We start from the raw sequence: 17848 nt of genomic DNA, 5'->3' as shown, positions 1-17848 counted from the left end.
GATACAAGACATTGACAACAAAAATACATATCACTATAAATATTATTAAAAACTGTTGAATTCAAATGAAAAAGGAGAAATCTTGATACAAATAAGTAAATATAATGTACAAGCTAAAATGGGTTTATTTATCAAGAATTCCCATTTCTCATTTGTTTAATAAAAGTTTTTATGGGCGTTGTCGACCGTATTTTCTCTAAATAAATTAATCGTCTTTATTTTACGAGGGTAGCAATTAATAGTCTTGCGACTTACAAACCTGTGGCCCTCGGATTACCGATCGAATTGGAATTTAGAAGTGTTGGTTTTTGTGGAGGGAGGAAAACCGGAGAACCCGGAGAAAAACCCTCGGAGCAAGGACGAGAACTAACAACAAACTCAACCCACATATGACGCCGGGTCCTGGAATCGTTCTCACCACTCGCCATCCCTGCTCCCCAAGCTAGGGAAAAGCATTATTTTGTTACACATTACGGGAGTTTTGCTTCTGTTTGGCTGGGCTGAAAAATGTCCTTTGTTCTACTGTGGTCTTCGTCATAAAGGGTTTCGTTACAGAGGCGGTGGTGCGTTTTGAAACACTTAGGGGCCCATCGTGCTCCAAGCCCAAAAAATGCCAAACGCATGCACCCCCGGGGCCCGGGGGAGGGGGCGCATCTGCATCCCCCTACTCAAATTTCCCAAAATGTCTTTAACAATATCCGGTGTGTCCGTTATCGATTTCTGACAATGTATAACTAGGCAATTCAGACGATCCTGTTTCATGGTGCTTTTGGGGTTGTTCTTTAGACCTTGGAGGTCAGAAATGTACGCTTTGAAGTCACCGATGCCACAGGTTTTGTCAAATACTATCTTAACAGATTTGGGACCTCTCCTAGTAGCGTTTTGGGGAAATGAGTTTCGTTGAAAGTCCTACACCATATTATCCCGCCAAGCACGATCCTGTTGACAAACCAATTTTATGCTGCGCTAGCGATACTTATACGGCACTGAAATGTGGTGGGACTGAGCCCCTTCCCCCTCCAAATTTTTGTTTGGGGTGGGGGGGGGGGTTGCAATAAAGAGGTCTATCCTTGGTATGTTGTGATGCAGTATCCTTTTAAAATACATACCGCGATCACCCGCCAAGTAAAAAAAACAAATGTTTCTTGTCTGGATTTCTATTAAATAGTTTGCGGGCGCGCGCTTTTTTTATTTCTTTTTTTTTTCCGAAGCGAACTTACAAAATAAATCCTGCACGTGCATAGGCGTACGAGGCGGGGGGGGGGGGGGGGCGAGGGGGACTGCAGTCCCCCCAGTGCCGCAATTTTTCGGGCAAAATGCTTAGAATTCGGGCAACAAGCCTAGAGAAAAAATAGAAAATAAGCCGACAAATCTCAACATTACGTTCGAAACGAATTACATCTATAGAAAAAAAGTATTGAAAATATACTGAATTTTGTACTTCAAAAGTCCAAATTTCTCATTCATCTGTTTTCGTTTTCTCTCGCAAATTGCTATAATCATGGTCAATTTTTCGCGCAAATTTTGCGTGATCCCTCAGTTTGATTTAATTGCAATCACCTTTTCCATAGCTTGCGGACTTTGAGAAAGTCAATTTTTGCTTCGGGCAACAAGGTGTCCGCCCCCCCCCAGGTCCGAAGGTGCCCGTACGCCTATGTGCACGTGTATTGATTGTCCAGTACGGACCAAGCGTGCCGAGGCTTTAAAATTTTGATCTAAGTTTGTATTTAAACGCAGACGAAAGCAATGTCTTACAGAGTTTTCTTTGTACTTAATTGAGGGGATCTAGGCGAAAAGTAAAAGTAACGCCCGTTGGTTTTGTTCGTTCCAACTTTTCCAATAATAAACAATAATAAAAGAGACGCGGCCCCAAAAAACGAAGCGGACGGGGACGAGAAACATTTCTGTTTTTTTTTTTTACTTGGCCTAAGAACGTCTGTACGAGGGTTAAAATTTGGCTAAAATAAACCCTAACAATTTTAGGCGCAAAATTTCCATCCGAAAATAATTCTTCCCCTTTCCTGTGCAACGGTTAAAAAAGCTACTGGAATTTTCAGTACAGAATTGTAGGGACGTTGTTTCGACATGCCCACGTCCAACATTTATCAAGTGTGATTGATACGGGCATTTGTCTGGGCTACCGTATTTACTAGAATAAGCGCCGCGGCGCTTATTAAATGTTTCGCGCCTCAAGTGGGGCGCTTATTCGAGGGCGGCGCTTATTTAAAATTTGGACGCCACAAAAAATCTTATCTTTTACAGTAATTGTAAAGAGCGTCTTTTGATTGTCAGTATTAGTCAACAGAAGTGGCGCTAGCTGCCCTGGCAAAGTTTGCGGCGTTCAAAACATTTACAGAACTATGTATTGTAAGAATGTTGAATTGAAAAACTAATGGGCAAGCGGTAAAAAAATCACTTTGAACTGCAAAACATCGCTCTTGATGAAAAGAAGTGTTCAAGCTTGTTTTAAATATTTGTACTGACAATATTTAGTTCAACGAAGTTCATCGAATAAGCGCCGCATTAGGACTGCGGCGCTTATTATATAACTTTTTTGTCCGAAATGCGGCGCTTATTCGAGTAAATACGGTAAATGTTTCAGGTATTTTGAGCCCAGCGGGGTCTGGTAACGAACAGTGGCGCGAAAATCAGTAAGTTTTTGGTCAAAAGCGTTAAAAAGTACTTTCAGTGTTCCAATTTTTGCTCAGAATTGCAGTGTTTGAAGAAGGAAAGATAGTCATTAACAAGCAGACATCACAAGACACAAGTAAAGGTATCAAAACGTTCTATTCATTTCATTATTTGCGCTAAAATACCCAATAAGCTACACTGTTGTGCAAACTACAAGCTCATTTTCAACGAGTCTATTTCACAAATATTCTAGTAAGAGAGATCGTGTCGCGAAGACACGGTGGTAATATCAATTAAAATACGTACACACTATTATTATGTATTGTAACCAAAGCGAAATAGTTCCTTTTCATCATAAATCGGTTTTACATCAGTGGAACTTGTTCTGTCTGATCAAAGATTACTCAGTCACAAAATTAAGAACAGGGTGTGAGTTTCCCTTTTTTGAAATTACTATATTACATACCAATACAAAAATAAATAGCTTTAAAATTGTGGCAACATGTTAACACATCAATAAAAAATTACATCTTAGTGTTACCAGTGTACAAGTCAAAATAAGAATAAAATCTTAAAAGATATAAAAAAGTTTCGATGTTATTTCAAATGTAAGTGCTCTCTGATGCAGTACTTTGTTATCAAGACCATGCTTATCAATTTTTTCTTTTCTAGCTTTTGGATGTTGAAATGCTGCAAAATTCTCAATTGGACTGGAGAACTCAAGAGTTACACTCATGTGGATAAAATGCAAGTCAGATTTTTCTCATAAAACAGCTAGCAGAATTAAATAATGTGGCCATAAAAAGAGATGGGTGTGTGATTAATACAATCATAAAATTCTAATAATAAGTCCTGGACCTCTTTTTGTTGAGTATAATTTTTTTGCAGTGGTAGGGGGTAGCATCTAAATAAAGGTTGTATTTAAATGAAAATACAGTTGAATCCTGATAATTTGAACATTCAAGGGAAATCGAAAAAAAGGTTTGAATTATTGGGGGTTTGAGTCACCGAGGGTAAAATAAGTAAAAAAACTACCTGGAGGGGAATCAAAAAAGGTTGAAGTCAGCACAAGGTTCGAGTTATTGAGAGTTCAAGTTACTGGGATTCAACTGTAGGTCAATACATGAAGCCAACTTTACAACTGGGCGCTATTCAAAATGATCAAAAACTTGCCTGTCATATGCCAGGAGATTTACAGAGAGGACTTATTATCAGATATTAGTAGAAAAATATATACAGTTGTTACATATAAACTGCCAGTTTATGATGAGATAAATAATCAGGAGAACTAGTTTTCTCTCGGTCTCCTGAAACGTGGTGGTACTCTTCTCTTTTTGGGGTGGACCTGAAACCAACACAAATACCTTATTACCGAACAAATATTGTTTCTGCCATATAACTAAAACCATTAATGGTAGTTGTGTTTTGGAACAATAAACCGTTACAACTCTCAGACCTGTCACTTTTCTTGGTTAACATATAAAAGCTTAATTTTTTCATAGCTTTCTTTTCTTTTTTTCCGAAAGATGTGTCGACTTTCAAAATGCCCAGCATGAGTTGCACAATTTTGATGTTTTAATCTTAAATTGTATAATACAGTAGAAGTCCCAGTAAGTGGACACCTTTGGGACCAAAAAAAAAAGCTGACGTCGGAAAGGTGTGTTCTTATGGGAGGTTAAAAATATATTGGGTGGCTCCCAAAGTTATATATTTTTTGTTGTACTATGATTACTTAATAATATATTTTTAATGTTATCGGTGATAGCTGGTCTTGATAAGATTAAAGTCTGTTATCCACAATAGCACCTACATGTCGATGTAAGACTGGTTGAACTTGACACATTGGAGGGCTAGGATGTTCTTCTACAACACAAACAGAAACAAAGTGTTTAGTTAATGTATTAACCCTGAGGGACACTTCCTAAGGTAGACTATATAGGGGCCATTTTTGAGATGGAGGCAAATAAAAGGATTGGGATTCTCATGAGTTTCATAAGTATAGTAAAGTATAAGGGGAAACGTTATCTAATTTAAAGGCCTTTCAAAAAGCATGTACTAAAACCAGGAACCCCGGCCCGGAACACCAGAATTTTATCAAAATGTTTGCAGAATTTGACAGTATTTCAGTGGCATATATACTTACACCTGGAATAAAATGAAGCAAACCACCCAACTTCGTTCCCGGGGCTTTTTCCTTGGAAATTTGGAATGGGCTTTCCAAACAGTGAGCCCCATTGTTTGAGTCAACTTCACACAAAATGAATTTAAAATTTATTCCACTTACCGTGATAATGTCCGATGTATGGCATGAAAGGGACCTGTTCAGTAAGAAAAAAATGATTTAAAGGTCAAATGAACAGAAATTTCGATTTTTTTTTTATTTTTTGCCCATGTGTTTATTAAGAGCCAAATAAACATATAAAAGTTTTAAAGCAATCGGTCATTACATCGCAGAGATATTGCAAGTTGAAAAATGCTTTTCTTAGGCTGTCATAATCGTAGAGTGCTCGGAAAAATTGTCGGAAAAATTAAATTGTCGGAAATAAGAACTTGTGACGTTATAATTGGTGTTTTTGAAGACGACCGCAGACCGATTCCGCAAACGGCATCTTAAAATCTAAATTAATGTGTTTAGTGACATTTCAAGCAGTTATTGCGTTCTGTTCAGCCGTTTTTCAGTGGATCGATTGTTGGTTGTTGTTTAGAGAGGCTCATTTTTTTAAATAGAATAGCTATAAAGCACAAAAATAGCTTAAATTAAGTATTGTTTGCTGTCGTTTTGCATATCATGTGCGACATAGGTGGAATGCAGGCTGGTATGAAAACAAATCAGGAATCTCTATTGTTCTTTCTCGTTAGCATTTAACGTTAATGAGCAGAATTTTCTGCACGCGCGTTAACTTTGCACGTGCGTTTTGAATTTTGGTACACTTCAAAGCTGTTCTGCACGCGCGTTAACTATGCACTTGCGTTTTGAATTTTGGTACACTTCAAAGCCGTTCTCTGCCGAACAACAACGTGAAATGTTGAAATTCTGCGTATTTTGGACAACGTCAGCCACGACGGCTAATTTTTGGTCTTTCTATTTGGGGTTGAACGCTTTCTTTGAATGTTCAGCGGGAGCTAATTCTTAAAGCGATAAATAAGCAGAATGCGTCCGGAAAGCTGCGAGATTCCAAAGCAAAATATATAGGGCCAAAAACAAAACCAAAACCGTCCATTCCTTTCATTCAGTCATTCAAAAACGTTTTCTAAGCCTTCGGAAATATTCGTATTTTGTGCTGTAATTCACACTTTAAGGCTCGGAAAGTACAATTTTTTCTTAATTTTACTCAATAATGGATAGTTTAAGCGTTTGGTTGGTTAAAATGGCATTTTGAAATTTCTGTTCATTTGACCTTTAATTCAATTTACTTGCTTAGTTAATCCTTACTGTGGGTGTCCACACAAGGCTGTTTAATTCAAGATACACAATATGATCATTATGACTTTTGAAGCCAGGTTTTTAAGGTCACAGTATTTTCCAACACACTTTATCTCTGAAACAAAGCCAGTGATGCCCAAATACTTATTTGGCAATACGGTAGAACCCTGGCAACTCGAACTCGGATAACTCGAACACACTGCTAACTCGGAACTAACTTCCATTTCCCTTGGAACTGACCCCTGCACTTTCAGTCATTTTTGCTTGGTTAACTCGAACTCGGTTAATTTGAAAAACCCGCTAACTCGAACTAAAATTTGTTTCCTTTGATCAACATTTGGGTCAAATTTACCCTGATTTAACTCGAATTCCGGTTCCAAAGTTCCAAACCATTAAACCATTGATTGACAGCCATTTTCCACTCTTATCATTGTGTTAGAGTTTCTGACGAGATAAGTTAAATTTGCACTGTACTGTATACTGAAGTGCTGAAAAATCAGTTTACTATCAATTATTTACTTGCGAATTAAATTTCAAAATGACCCCAACAACTTGAAACCCTGTTTACTCGAACTGTTTTTCGTTTCCGTTCATAGTTTGAGATACTGGGGTTTTACTGTATAAAATCTGTGGTGTAAAAATCTTTTTGAGCACAATATCATTACCAAGGTTTGTATTCTAAATTTTAGCCTAACCTGATGATCTGGATTGAAAAATGTTGGCATCTGAGCAGGTGCATAGTACGTAGGAATCTGAAATTAATAAATGCAGCCACTTGAATCAGCAACTTTCAAATTAATTATTTTTACAGAAACCTAATCAAGAATGAAACTTTCACCTTCTTACTGACTCTAACATGGGCACCGTCGGGACCGGTTCCAACTGTCCATCTTAGAGAGGTGTTTGTCTTATAGGGAGTTTAGTTACAGTAAAATGACTGAAAAACGGCAGGGACAGGACCAACACCAGGTGTCCGTCTTACAGGTGTTCGTTAAGAGATTGTTGACTGTAAATTTTTTCCAACCCTTTTGGCCCTTGACAAGAAAAGCCAGGAGGGAAATAATAATTAACATTTATATAGCGTGAACTTCTGTATATTTACTGTAGACATACATTACTCAGTTGCACCTTACAATGATCAGCTAAACAATGAGAATCCCACATGGGGGCGGGGATGCTGTATTATCTTACTTCGGGGTGTAGCTTAAGGATTTTGGTCCTACTTGGGCGTTAGGACAGAACACCTGCAATACGTTTAGCCGTCAATGTCTTGTTTAGGAATGCACAAGAAGAAATAAAAACACTCTCATTCTGTCGAGACTGATCTGATGGTATCTTTAAGGGGTTAAAAAGCTTGAGCCAATTCCAGACCAGTCTCATTGAGGAGTCCATTTTAAATTTTCTGAAGAGCATCCCCATCCCTTTCATATGAGAGAGTCATCCCCATAGGCAGCAGAGCAGGGGGTTAGTAGCTCCCCCCCATGTTTTGGTGCTGAAAATATTGCGAGCGCAGCGTAAAAGTGGTTTGTCAAGATATTCCGTCTCATAAGTTCAAACATCTTTAAAACTTTCAGAAGTCTTCAGGAAACTTCATTTATCTTCAAAAAAGTTGGGAAAATGATTGGCAATGTTTGTATGGCCATGGAACAACAATTAGAGAATCTTTGGAAATCTTCAGTCTAGAAACTGCTCAGTAAAGCCGGGGTTATTTGTTGGGCTCTTAAAATTTACCACAACCCGGCAAGGCCTCAGTAACATTAAGTTGCTTGTAAGAAAAAAGTTGCTCCTGAAATATGAAATCCTGCCGAGTATTTTTTTGGACAGCCTTATAGCCCCCCATGTTCCAAAACACTCTGCCGTCTCTGATCCCAAAGATCAAAATATGGAAAAACAAATGCTTGGTAATGTACCTGTACTGCAGGTGGATGTGTTACATGCTGTGTGGCGGCATATGGGACAGGATAATAATACTCGCCCTTCATTTGATTGCTGGCCACTGTATAGGAGTAAAATGAAACATTAAATTAATAAATCAAAACCCAAAAGTCTAACCCCCCAGGCTGAAGAGGGGAAATTAAAAGTGCTAAGTGTCTAAAATAACGTTTTAATAAAATTGTTATATAATTTAAAAGTAAGCCCAGGGCTTAAATTTCGGGCGAGCTTGTTTTTGGGAAGAGCAGATTGTTGGGGTTGAGGTCTTATTTAGTGTATACAAGAATATGTACCACATTGTTACTTTTTCTTAACGTAATGACATGGAGATCTACAGATTTTTGGAAGGATTTTTTCATTTGAGATCTGGGAAACTTTTTTTTCTTAGGGGGGGGGAGGGTATTTTTTTTTCAAAATTTTAAGATATGATTGTCCCAGCCTACAAAGCAAATGAAATCTTGAGAAAAGGTTTTCTAGTTTACATTTTCCACCATCTTTCTAATTTCAAACAGGTTTTGATTTTAACTGTACCACTTAAATTTTTTTATTGCATCATTGAGTGTGCTTCGTGTTACATACCTACAACAAGTTCAGGATTATCCACCACTTGCGGCACCTGATATCAAAATTGTATGAAACTAATTAAACCTAGAACTATAAATGCTATAATAATGTAAAAAGAATAAAAATAAACTCGAACTGGTTTATCATACCTGTTTTTTAACAGCTGGGCCGAGGTTCAGTTTTTTGTTCCTTAGGAACAGAGTTCCCTGCAAAAATTAAAGTAACAAAACAAAATTAACATTGACCAGCCAGGACAATTTCACAGAAATTTTTACACAGTAATGTATTTGAACATGGGCCACAGACTCCAATGCGAGTTCAACAAGCCACTTTGCTACGAACTATGGTAATAAATATGCTCAAAGACAGCTATCATAATTAGGCTTTACATCTATGATACAGTTCTAAAACAAGGTTCCTTAAGGGCTAGAGTTAAGCCACATTAACCAAAGTCATAACTAATTACTCCCATAAATTCCAGGTGAAATTAAAATTTGGATATTAGTTTTTAGGTTGGAGTTGAACATGAATACTCAAAGTGATGACCCTTATGGGTCGCACAAAACTAGAGAACATTATGCCAAGCTTGAGGGTAGTATCGAAAACGAAGACCCCGAAAACGAAGACCAAACCAAGACCCATACGAAAAACCAACGAGAAACCAAAAAGACGACGAAAAAAAAGAACCCGACGAAAACGACGAACAAAAACCAACGAAAGCGAAACGAAAGAGACCGAAACGAAAAAGACGGCAAAAAGACCAAGCGAAAAGAAAAAGAGAGAGCGACGATCGGGCGCAAAAACAACTAAAGGCCGGGAGGGCGGGGGGGGAGTGCGGGAGCTCTCCAATGACCTAGGCCACAAGGGGGACCAAAGACCAGGGGGATGCGATCTCTCTTTTTCCCGGTCCTTTTTTCCCTTCTCCTTTCTGGTTCCCTCATTCTCTCTCTTTCTGGGTCCGCTAAGTCTTTTTTTTTCCGCGGGCGGGCGGCTGTGGCGGGTCGTCCTTTCCTTGTGCTCTTTCATCTCAGGATTGTGCGCGTGGCGCTTTGGATCTCGTCGGTCTCTCTTTTTCACACTTTCTGGTAAATGATTTTCTTTCTCTCCCGAAAGCAGTCTTGTGACTGCTCCGATGCTTCAGTGGATTTTCGGACAGCATCTTTTCTTCCGTTTCGTGTCTGTGCGTTCATTTTCGATTTCGTTTTGGAGCGCTCATTGTCTTCGTAGTGTCTTCCTTTTTTATTCTTTATTATTATTATATAATAATACAGAATGTAGAACTCTTGGTAACGCTGGTTTTGGCCGGGTCTTAGTTCGTTGGGTCTTAGTTTTCGTATGGGTCTTAGTTTCGTTGGGTCTTGTTCGTGGCTGTCGGTCTTCTCGGGTCTTAGTTCGGGTCTTGTTTCGTCGGTTTCGTTGGGTCTTTTCGGGTCTTATCGTATGGGTCTTGTTCTACGGTTGTTTTCGTTGGGTCTTAGTCGTTGGGTCTTAGGTCTTAGGTCTTCTTTTCGGGGTCTTCTTTCGATACTACCCAAGCTTGAGATATATTTTACTCCAGGCTGGAATAAATCCCTACCCCATTGGTGGGAGAAGTCTTACCATTTCTGTGACATTCCTAACGTCGCCTTCAGATTGGAAAGTTACAAATCCGTACCTGTAAGGAGAACAGAGAATAAGGTTGGGTTTTTGAAAAGGTTCTCTTAAAAAATAGTCAAACCTCTATTAAGGTAATTCCTCAGTATTGCACTGCGCATCCTTTACTGTGCATAATTTTATGCATGATTGGCGTGCGTAAATTAGGAAAATGGCAGCTTTTTCTATATGGTGTGGCTTGCAAGAGAGATAAATCATTGTTTTCTCGTAAATGAGTATTGGGACCTATCATTTTTTGTTATTTTTCTGAGTCCAGCAATCACCTTCTATCTATAAAATGAATATAAACCAAAAAAAATAAAGACTTACCCTTTTGGGACTTGCTGTTCATCAAAGATAATCTTGGCCTCGATGACATGGCCGAAGTGGCTGAAATAGCCCGCCAATTCTTCGGCTGTTGTCTGCAAAATGACAACAAATTTTAGACATCAAGTTTTCAATCATTTTCCACAATGTGTGGTTCCTGTAAATATCCATACTCCCCTCACAGAAGGGATTGGAAATTCCTGGCTGTAGAAGGGGTCAAAAAGGCCAAAAACTTTAAGGAAATGTATGAAACTTAATTGGAATTTCAAGAGGGGTGGGGTGTCTTTGGAAAAATCCCTTCCGGAGAGGTTTGGATAACTTATGGAACTACACAATGTATTTTAACTGGGAGAAACCAACATTGAATAAACTTCCTTTCAAAAATCAGTATACTGTGCAGTGGCAGATCCAGACCAGAAAGGGGGGGGGGCCTGCTATATCGCTAGACTATGAATATTGAATTCTGCGAAGAAAATTCGAACTTCAAATAAAATGCACTACTTCCGAAAAAAATAAGGGGGGGGGGGGAGTGGGCCCCGCGGCACTTCAAAGTGGATCTGCCACTGCTGTGCTGTAATATTGACTTCCTATATAATTATAAATTGTCAAAATTTTTATGCAGCAGCAGGTCCAAAGGTGAGACCTCAAAGGAAAGAAAGGCCCTGAAAGTGGGAAAGGGGAATTTTTAGGGGGTATGCAATGTAAATACGAAACGGAACAACCAGATTCCGGTAGACCAACAAGTGCAAATTTAATATTCAATTCAGTTTAAAACCCTACATATGGGAATGATTAACCCCAGTTTCCTGTTTGGCCCAGACTACCGACAGATTTTGAATAATTAATGAAGTGTGGAATTCGCGCGCTTTCTTGACTGCATAATTAATTACATCGTAATTTGGGACAAAAAATGCGCGTGGCCGGAGCTTTTCACTATTTCTGACACTGCTTGAAAATTTTGCAGTATAGAGCAGACTCATCTTAACTCCACACATAGTTAAGCTCTATATTTATCGCCGATCAAACAAAAAGAAGATTGGTTAGTGTTAGCAAACAAAAAACAGATCAGGAAAAAGGCACTTCACCACAAGTACAATGAGGTATCATTACTGCTTGGGGAAATATTCATCACGCTTTCCTTAAACCGACAGGAAAATCAAATTTTAGAGCCCAGTAATATATGTTTTTCACACTGTTACTTGCAAATAAACTCATTCAATGTTTTCCACTTTTTTTTTCGATCGACTGCAAACATAAAATTGTGTTACAAATAAACTGATGATCAAAGTCTCGAAGACGGAAACCCCTTCGCATGTCACTACATTTTCGTGCCGTGTTTTGAAATTAAACAAACATTGTAAACAGTTGTCGACATTTATACATGAGCTTCAAGGATTACTGCTTTACAAGGGGCATTTGAGTGCCCCTTTGGATTTAAGTAATGAGCTTAGAGTAAAAGTTCCATTCAACAATCACGATCTCAAATCAAACGACAAGCTATTCACACCAATTTAAACTTATAACCTGGAATAACAGTATTCTTAAAATTAAAAATAATAAAACAGAACTTACGTTGAGTGGGAGGCCTCCAACAAACAAACGGTTCCTGTAGCGCTTTCCGTACAAATACGTTGAACTGCTCTCCTGAAATTAAAGCGTTATCGATTAAAAACCAAACTTTAGACATATTTGCAAGAGATCTTTCCGCTGCCATATAAAATGTTCGCAAACGTTTCGAATTCAACCTTAACTATTGATCGTTGCTTGTTCTATAAAAATATTGCCACAATCGGCAGAAAACTGCAGGTTACAATTATTTTGTTCCGATCGCAAATGATGTTCTATCTCGATGCGAAATGTCACCGGAAAAGAAGCCATTGAAAAGCTAAAAAAGCCCATGAAAAGACCCCAGAATTTGAGAATGGTGTAACAAATGTTAGAGCAAAAAAATTGTAACATAAATCTTGCATGCTTACCATGATGTAAACTTCGAGCTCCGATCTAAACCTCTCTCTCTGAAAGCACGTGGGAAATGAACCGACCGCAGATGTCACGGTTATTTTATACCCCGTGTGTCACTAATTATGCTGTAATTAGGGACAATTTCATGCACAACACAAAACCTGTAACTGACAACTCCTCCCAAAGGAACAAACAACTCTTCGAAAGAAAAACAATACCTTTGCAAATTGGACAATCAATGGTGAAATAAAATGCGTATTTGTTTTTATTGCTCTGGAATACCAAGTTCTTTAAATAAAAGAAGCGACGGTTTGTAACAGGAAGTCTTTGGTGAAAATTCAAAGTGGGTGGCTTGAAAAAGCATCTCTGCCAGGCATCACTGATTTGATTAAACGGTGTGTTGATGGAAATAACCTGTTGCTTTCAAGACTCCGAATTATCACCAGATAACAGCTTCGATAGATTAAACAAGACCGCCGCTCTTATTTGTCAGTTGTGACCAAAACACGACCCAGAACATTGACACCAGAATAACTGATAAAAAGTAAATTTAATATCGAGATGCTATTTTAAAATCGTCAAGAACGAGGTTTTTTGTTTCGTCTTTAAAATTCCAACAATTAGCGATAGTACCAAATAACTTTAAGTTTTTATGCTCAGGCAAAAATTAGAAGAGCTTTACTTAAATTTTTCTGTGTAAAACCGAGAAAAAAGATCTAACCTGCGTGGCTTTTATAGCGCATATAAAACTTGTTAAAGCATGATTACATTACAGTGACATTTAATATTTATATAAACCCTAGTTAACCCTAATCTTTCCAAATCTTCGTTATTTTCACAGCTGAAATTTAAGGAACTATAAACAAAGCTTTTATTTTCCCATCTATCAAAATGAAACTTTGCGCTTGATACATTTTTGCTGGTAATTTTCCCACGCTGAGGTGTCAGAGTGCATTCTTCTTTTAATTCGGATGTTTTTGAGGTGGAGTCGTTTCATTAACAAATTAGGAGCAATTAGTAAACAGAATTTAAAATAACAACCACAACCTAAACGCCCCTCAAGGACACTTCGATGTAAGTTTAGTTACAGATCTCGAATAAAAAGTGATGTGAGATGAAAAGTAGAGTTTTCACGGATTTCATGAAGCCGACTTGAAGAAGCTTTCATCACGGATGAGTGCACGCTGACAATGGCCCCTAATTAAAAACATGCCGACACAAAAGTTATTTTCTCACGCGTAAAAAGGCGCGAAAATATCTTTTCTTCCATTGAAGTGAAAAAAGTTTCACATCTAACAATCTTGTCGTCTAAACACAGGAGTAAAGAGACGCGTTAAATGTTACATGCAAATAAAATAAAGGTCTATTTATCGTTGATACGTGACGAAAACTTTGGCATTTTCCTCATTCCTTGAGCTTGACGAAATGCGATCCAGCTCGTTTGTATAAACAATTAAGGCGTGAAAACCTTTCGCTTTATATTTTTAAAACGGATAAGATTGTAAAACTAATGAATCAAAATGGCTGTTTTCGTTGTACGTGAGTGCGCTGTGTTTAAAGTCGGCTTGAAAGTGTGGCGGCTTTTTCGTGCAACACCTCCGATCTACAGTCCGCGGCCTGGATAATCGGATAAAGATAATCTGATAATTTTTGACATGAAACAGATACTTTAAATTCAGTTTCTGCAGGCAGCCACTCCTTCGCTAACAATGTTTTTGCTTCCCCGATCACTTTCGATTGTTCATCAAACAACAAAAATAAATTTTCAGATAAGAAAAATTCCTTTTTTTCGATAACCCCAAGCAAAGGAACGCCAAGAACCGTGTGAAAATTTAGCAACTGCACGAAAATATTCTTTTACAGCCGCGCGCGTTCTTTCGTGGGCTCACGCACGATTTTTTCCCCGCCCATTCCTGAGTGCCTCGTCTAGCCTGCGTTTTGTGTAATTTTTAGGCGCGCATTTGGAAAACGCGAAAGGCGCGAGAAGCCGTCTCGCGTGTATTGCGTAGTTTCAAATACATATTAAGAGAAATGTTCTGACAAAATCACAGATATATTGGTCATTTCATTGTTTCTGTTTGGGCGGTTCAATTCGCGACTTTCGCGGATCTTTTGCGCGATGCGCGCGCTCTAGGTACCAGTCGTTCTAATCCCGTGGAGCGACATATTAAGTGATCTCAGTTTATTTTGCAATAAATCAAATCGTCACTTTTCTGTCCAGGCTTGAAATTTTCTCTTTAAACTCCCTTGCTTATAAATATAAAATACTCTCAATAGAATTGAATGAGGCTTTCTGTCGGAATTCGGCAAATATTTCAGACAGCCGATGTGAGCCAAAGTTGTCATGAGTTGACGAGAACCAAAATTGAAATTTTTATAGTATGCCCAAGTTCGAATATTTAGTCAACTAGAAAACCAACATAATTTTTTGAATCGCTCGACATTTCTAAACAAACATGTAATACTCCCAAGAATTTTAAAAGAATCTTTCAGTTGAAATTCTGAAAAAAATTTTTGGACTGCCGGGCATTTCACCACAGCGTACTTACCCCTGTGGACAAACCTGTGGACAAACTATAATAAAGTTGACACTTTATTAGATCTTCTAGCTGTGAAGACTCCTGGCAGTGTTAGACATGCTGATCTCAAAGGAACCGACAGTACCAAAAATACACACACATCATGCATTCTGCACTGATCAAGAAAATATATTTCCGCTTTGGATGTCTCGCACCACTGTAGTTTAGGCTTGACGTGCTTTTTTTTCAAAGATTCAGAGTGCAGATCTCAGACAGTCCTCTATCCAAACATTCTAGTAAGTCTTGTACTCTGAAAATAGCTTCGGCTTTTGGCCACCGCCCCTCTTTCCTCCACCCCTTTCGAATTTTGGGTGGGTTGAGAGTGTTGTTCATTTAAGACGTATCTTTCGGTATATATTTGCAACTGGAATCTTATATTATACTCTACTCCGATTATAAACCCAATCCCTAAGCGAGCCGCACTCTGCATAAAAAGCAATTCCGAAAAGTAGCGGGTTGCCCGCTCTCGTTGCCGCGTCGGTTCCCGGACAATATCCACAATCTATGAGAATAAGGAAGCGTTGCTTTTCCCAGGAAACTTTGTTTAAATTTAAAAACGTCTAAAAGAACCGCTTTGGTTAATAACATAAGTATTAATCTTTAGCAAAACGCGTGAACGCGCTTTGCAAAGCGTCCAGTCTTTTACCGCCGATTGTCCTGAGAAAGCGGCAGGGAAGCGGCACGGCTTTGAAGCCGACAATATGCGGGTGAAGCTTGGGCGAAAACCGTGGAAGTTAACGTTTCTCGTCGAATATTTGTGCTGCCATCCGCTTACTCTGTGCTATTTATTTGCAAGCTAAGATTTGCGCCTGATTTTGCGACCCATTTCTGTTGAATTGTGGTTCATAAGAAAAAAAAATCGTGGTACCGGTACTTTTGTTACATGCAAAAGGACAGGTACCACTAAACTCACCGATCCTTCGAACGGGATCAGACGGAGATCCATGGATACATAACGAAATGTTTTTTGTTCGTTGAGACTTTAGTATAAAAGGTTTGATATAGTGTTGATAGCCCAGGATATCCTAAATTTCTTTCGATTCGTTGTAATATTCTAGGTACTTCTAGTGCCACCGGCACGACAAATCAATTTTCTGCAAATCTACATGTGATTCAAACGTAAGTTCTTTGTCGGCTTCAAAGGAATCCCGCTTTACACGACCTTAGATAATCAGCCCAAAAGCAAGTTTTGTAAATGTAAGCCTTTCGCTTCTATTGTTTGGACTTGCCTACAAGTCGAGCTCACACGATCTAAGCGAGCTCAACCATGCCAGCTCATGCCAGGGCGGCTGCACACAGACTAGGTCATAAAAATCTTGATGGGCTCTTCTGAACATGTTTTGTTTGTTTTGTTGTATATCATAAGAGTATGTGGGATGATTAAATGCAGAGGGCCACACAACGCTAGGAAGACTATGGACTGAGGCCGTCTCAAAGATGCTCGGCTACTTTTGAGCAACTTTTCATATAGACTGTCCACAGCCCTCTATTTTTTCGTGTTTTTTCGATCGATGAGCGCGCGGTGAGAACGGCAAGAGAACTGGACGCCTTTTTTTGCGTTGAAAAAACAAGAGGCTGTGGACAGTCTACTTTTCATATTGCAAGCAACATTTTAAATTCTGATCACTTTCTAGATCGAAGATTTCTGAAGATTGTCCGAGTGTTGATTGAAGGCCATACGAACGTCTCTGAGTATTTTCGAACATTTCCGAAGGTTAACGAAGTTTGCCGAAGATTTCCGAGGATTTTCCGACAATGTTTCAAGTTTCGGCTCATTCAGCAAAAACTAAAAAGTCGTCTGCCAGGAAACATAAAGTCATCGATATCTTTAATTTGTGATTGTTCTCAGTGAAAAACATCTTTGAAATTCGAGTAATCCAGGCCTTAAAATGGTATTTAGATACTTCTGCAGTGAAATTGCATGAAAATGTTTAAAAATCTTACCTTCAAAGGGAAATTTTATATATTTGGAAAAATTTTCTTAATTAAAAGCAACGTTTTGGATTTTTTGGAAAAACTTTTTAAGAAACTTGGAGCAACTTTTTGGGAAATCTCGAGCATCTTTGGGCAGCCTTTACTTGAGACCTGTGATGTTCATTTCTAAACCAACATTGTTTTTAATTTGTTTAGAGCAGTTTTCAATTGAGTGTCGTAAAACCAAAACCAAAACCAAAGTAATTACTCCGGCCAATCACAAAGGACACAGACAAACCAGTGAACCAATCAAAACTCGAAGCAAATATATGTAGCCGGCACGAAGCGCGGGAAAACGTGCGCGAGCGAGTCACGATTGGTTTTGGTTTTAGTTCTGATTGGCTGATAAAGTGGCGCGAGATTTTTAAGCCAATCACTCAAGTGAAAACCGCTCTATCATCTAAATGAATACCGTAAATATTTTTTTCACGCGGCCTATTCTTGTACGCACCTAAAATATTTCAGAAGCGACACCCGTTTCGAATATAAACCCAAAAAGTTTTGAAACTCAGAATTAAAATTCTTTCCGCTAATAATTAGCTCCCCCCCCCCCCCGAAAATATCTAAGCTTGCCAAGTGCCAAAAAGACTGCGGAGCAAACGAAGCCCAGTTTAGTTTTAGTCTTGTGCGTATTAAAAACATTTATACCTTCGATTCCTTTTTTTCCACTCGGCGTTCTTCACCGAACACCTAGAACTGTATTTTTATTTTGGAAAAAAGTAACTGGTCGTTAACGTCGTCGATAAATAATTTCCGGAAACCATGTACGTCACGATGAAACGTAACACCACTGTTCGCAGTTTCCTGTCACGCAACAGCAAAA

At 38.6% G+C, this 17848-nt stretch overlaps 1 protein-coding gene across 1 annotated transcript; it reads right to left on the bottom strand.

The window, feature by feature from the left end:
* Positions 1–2769: 2769 nt before the first annotated feature.
* LOC144642620 (protein boule-like) lies at positions 2770–12631 on the bottom strand. Its single transcript, XM_078501641.1, has 11 exons — positions 12487–12631; positions 12083–12154; positions 10514–10605; positions 10151–10205; positions 8701–8757; positions 8567–8603; positions 7966–8051; positions 6751–6807; positions 4916–4949; positions 4442–4494; positions 2770–3976 (listed from the first exon to the last, which is right to left on the bottom strand). The coding sequence occupies exons 1-11, from the start codon at positions 12487–12489 to the stop codon at positions 3920–3922; spliced, it is 603 nt and encodes a 200-aa protein (XP_078357767.1). The 5' UTR covers positions 12490–12631; the 3' UTR covers positions 2770–3919.
* Positions 12632–17848: the final 5217 nt, after the last annotated feature.

The sequence above is a fragment of the Oculina patagonica genome, chromosome 2 (genome assembly GCF_052425735.1).
Source record: "Oculina patagonica isolate OP01 chromosome 2, crgOcupat, whole genome shotgun sequence".
Taxonomy (NCBI): Eukaryota; Metazoa; Cnidaria; class Anthozoa; order Scleractinia; family Oculinidae; genus Oculina; species Oculina patagonica.
Note: the sequence above shows the minus strand (reverse complement) of the source record. Positions and strands in the feature narration are given on the sequence as shown.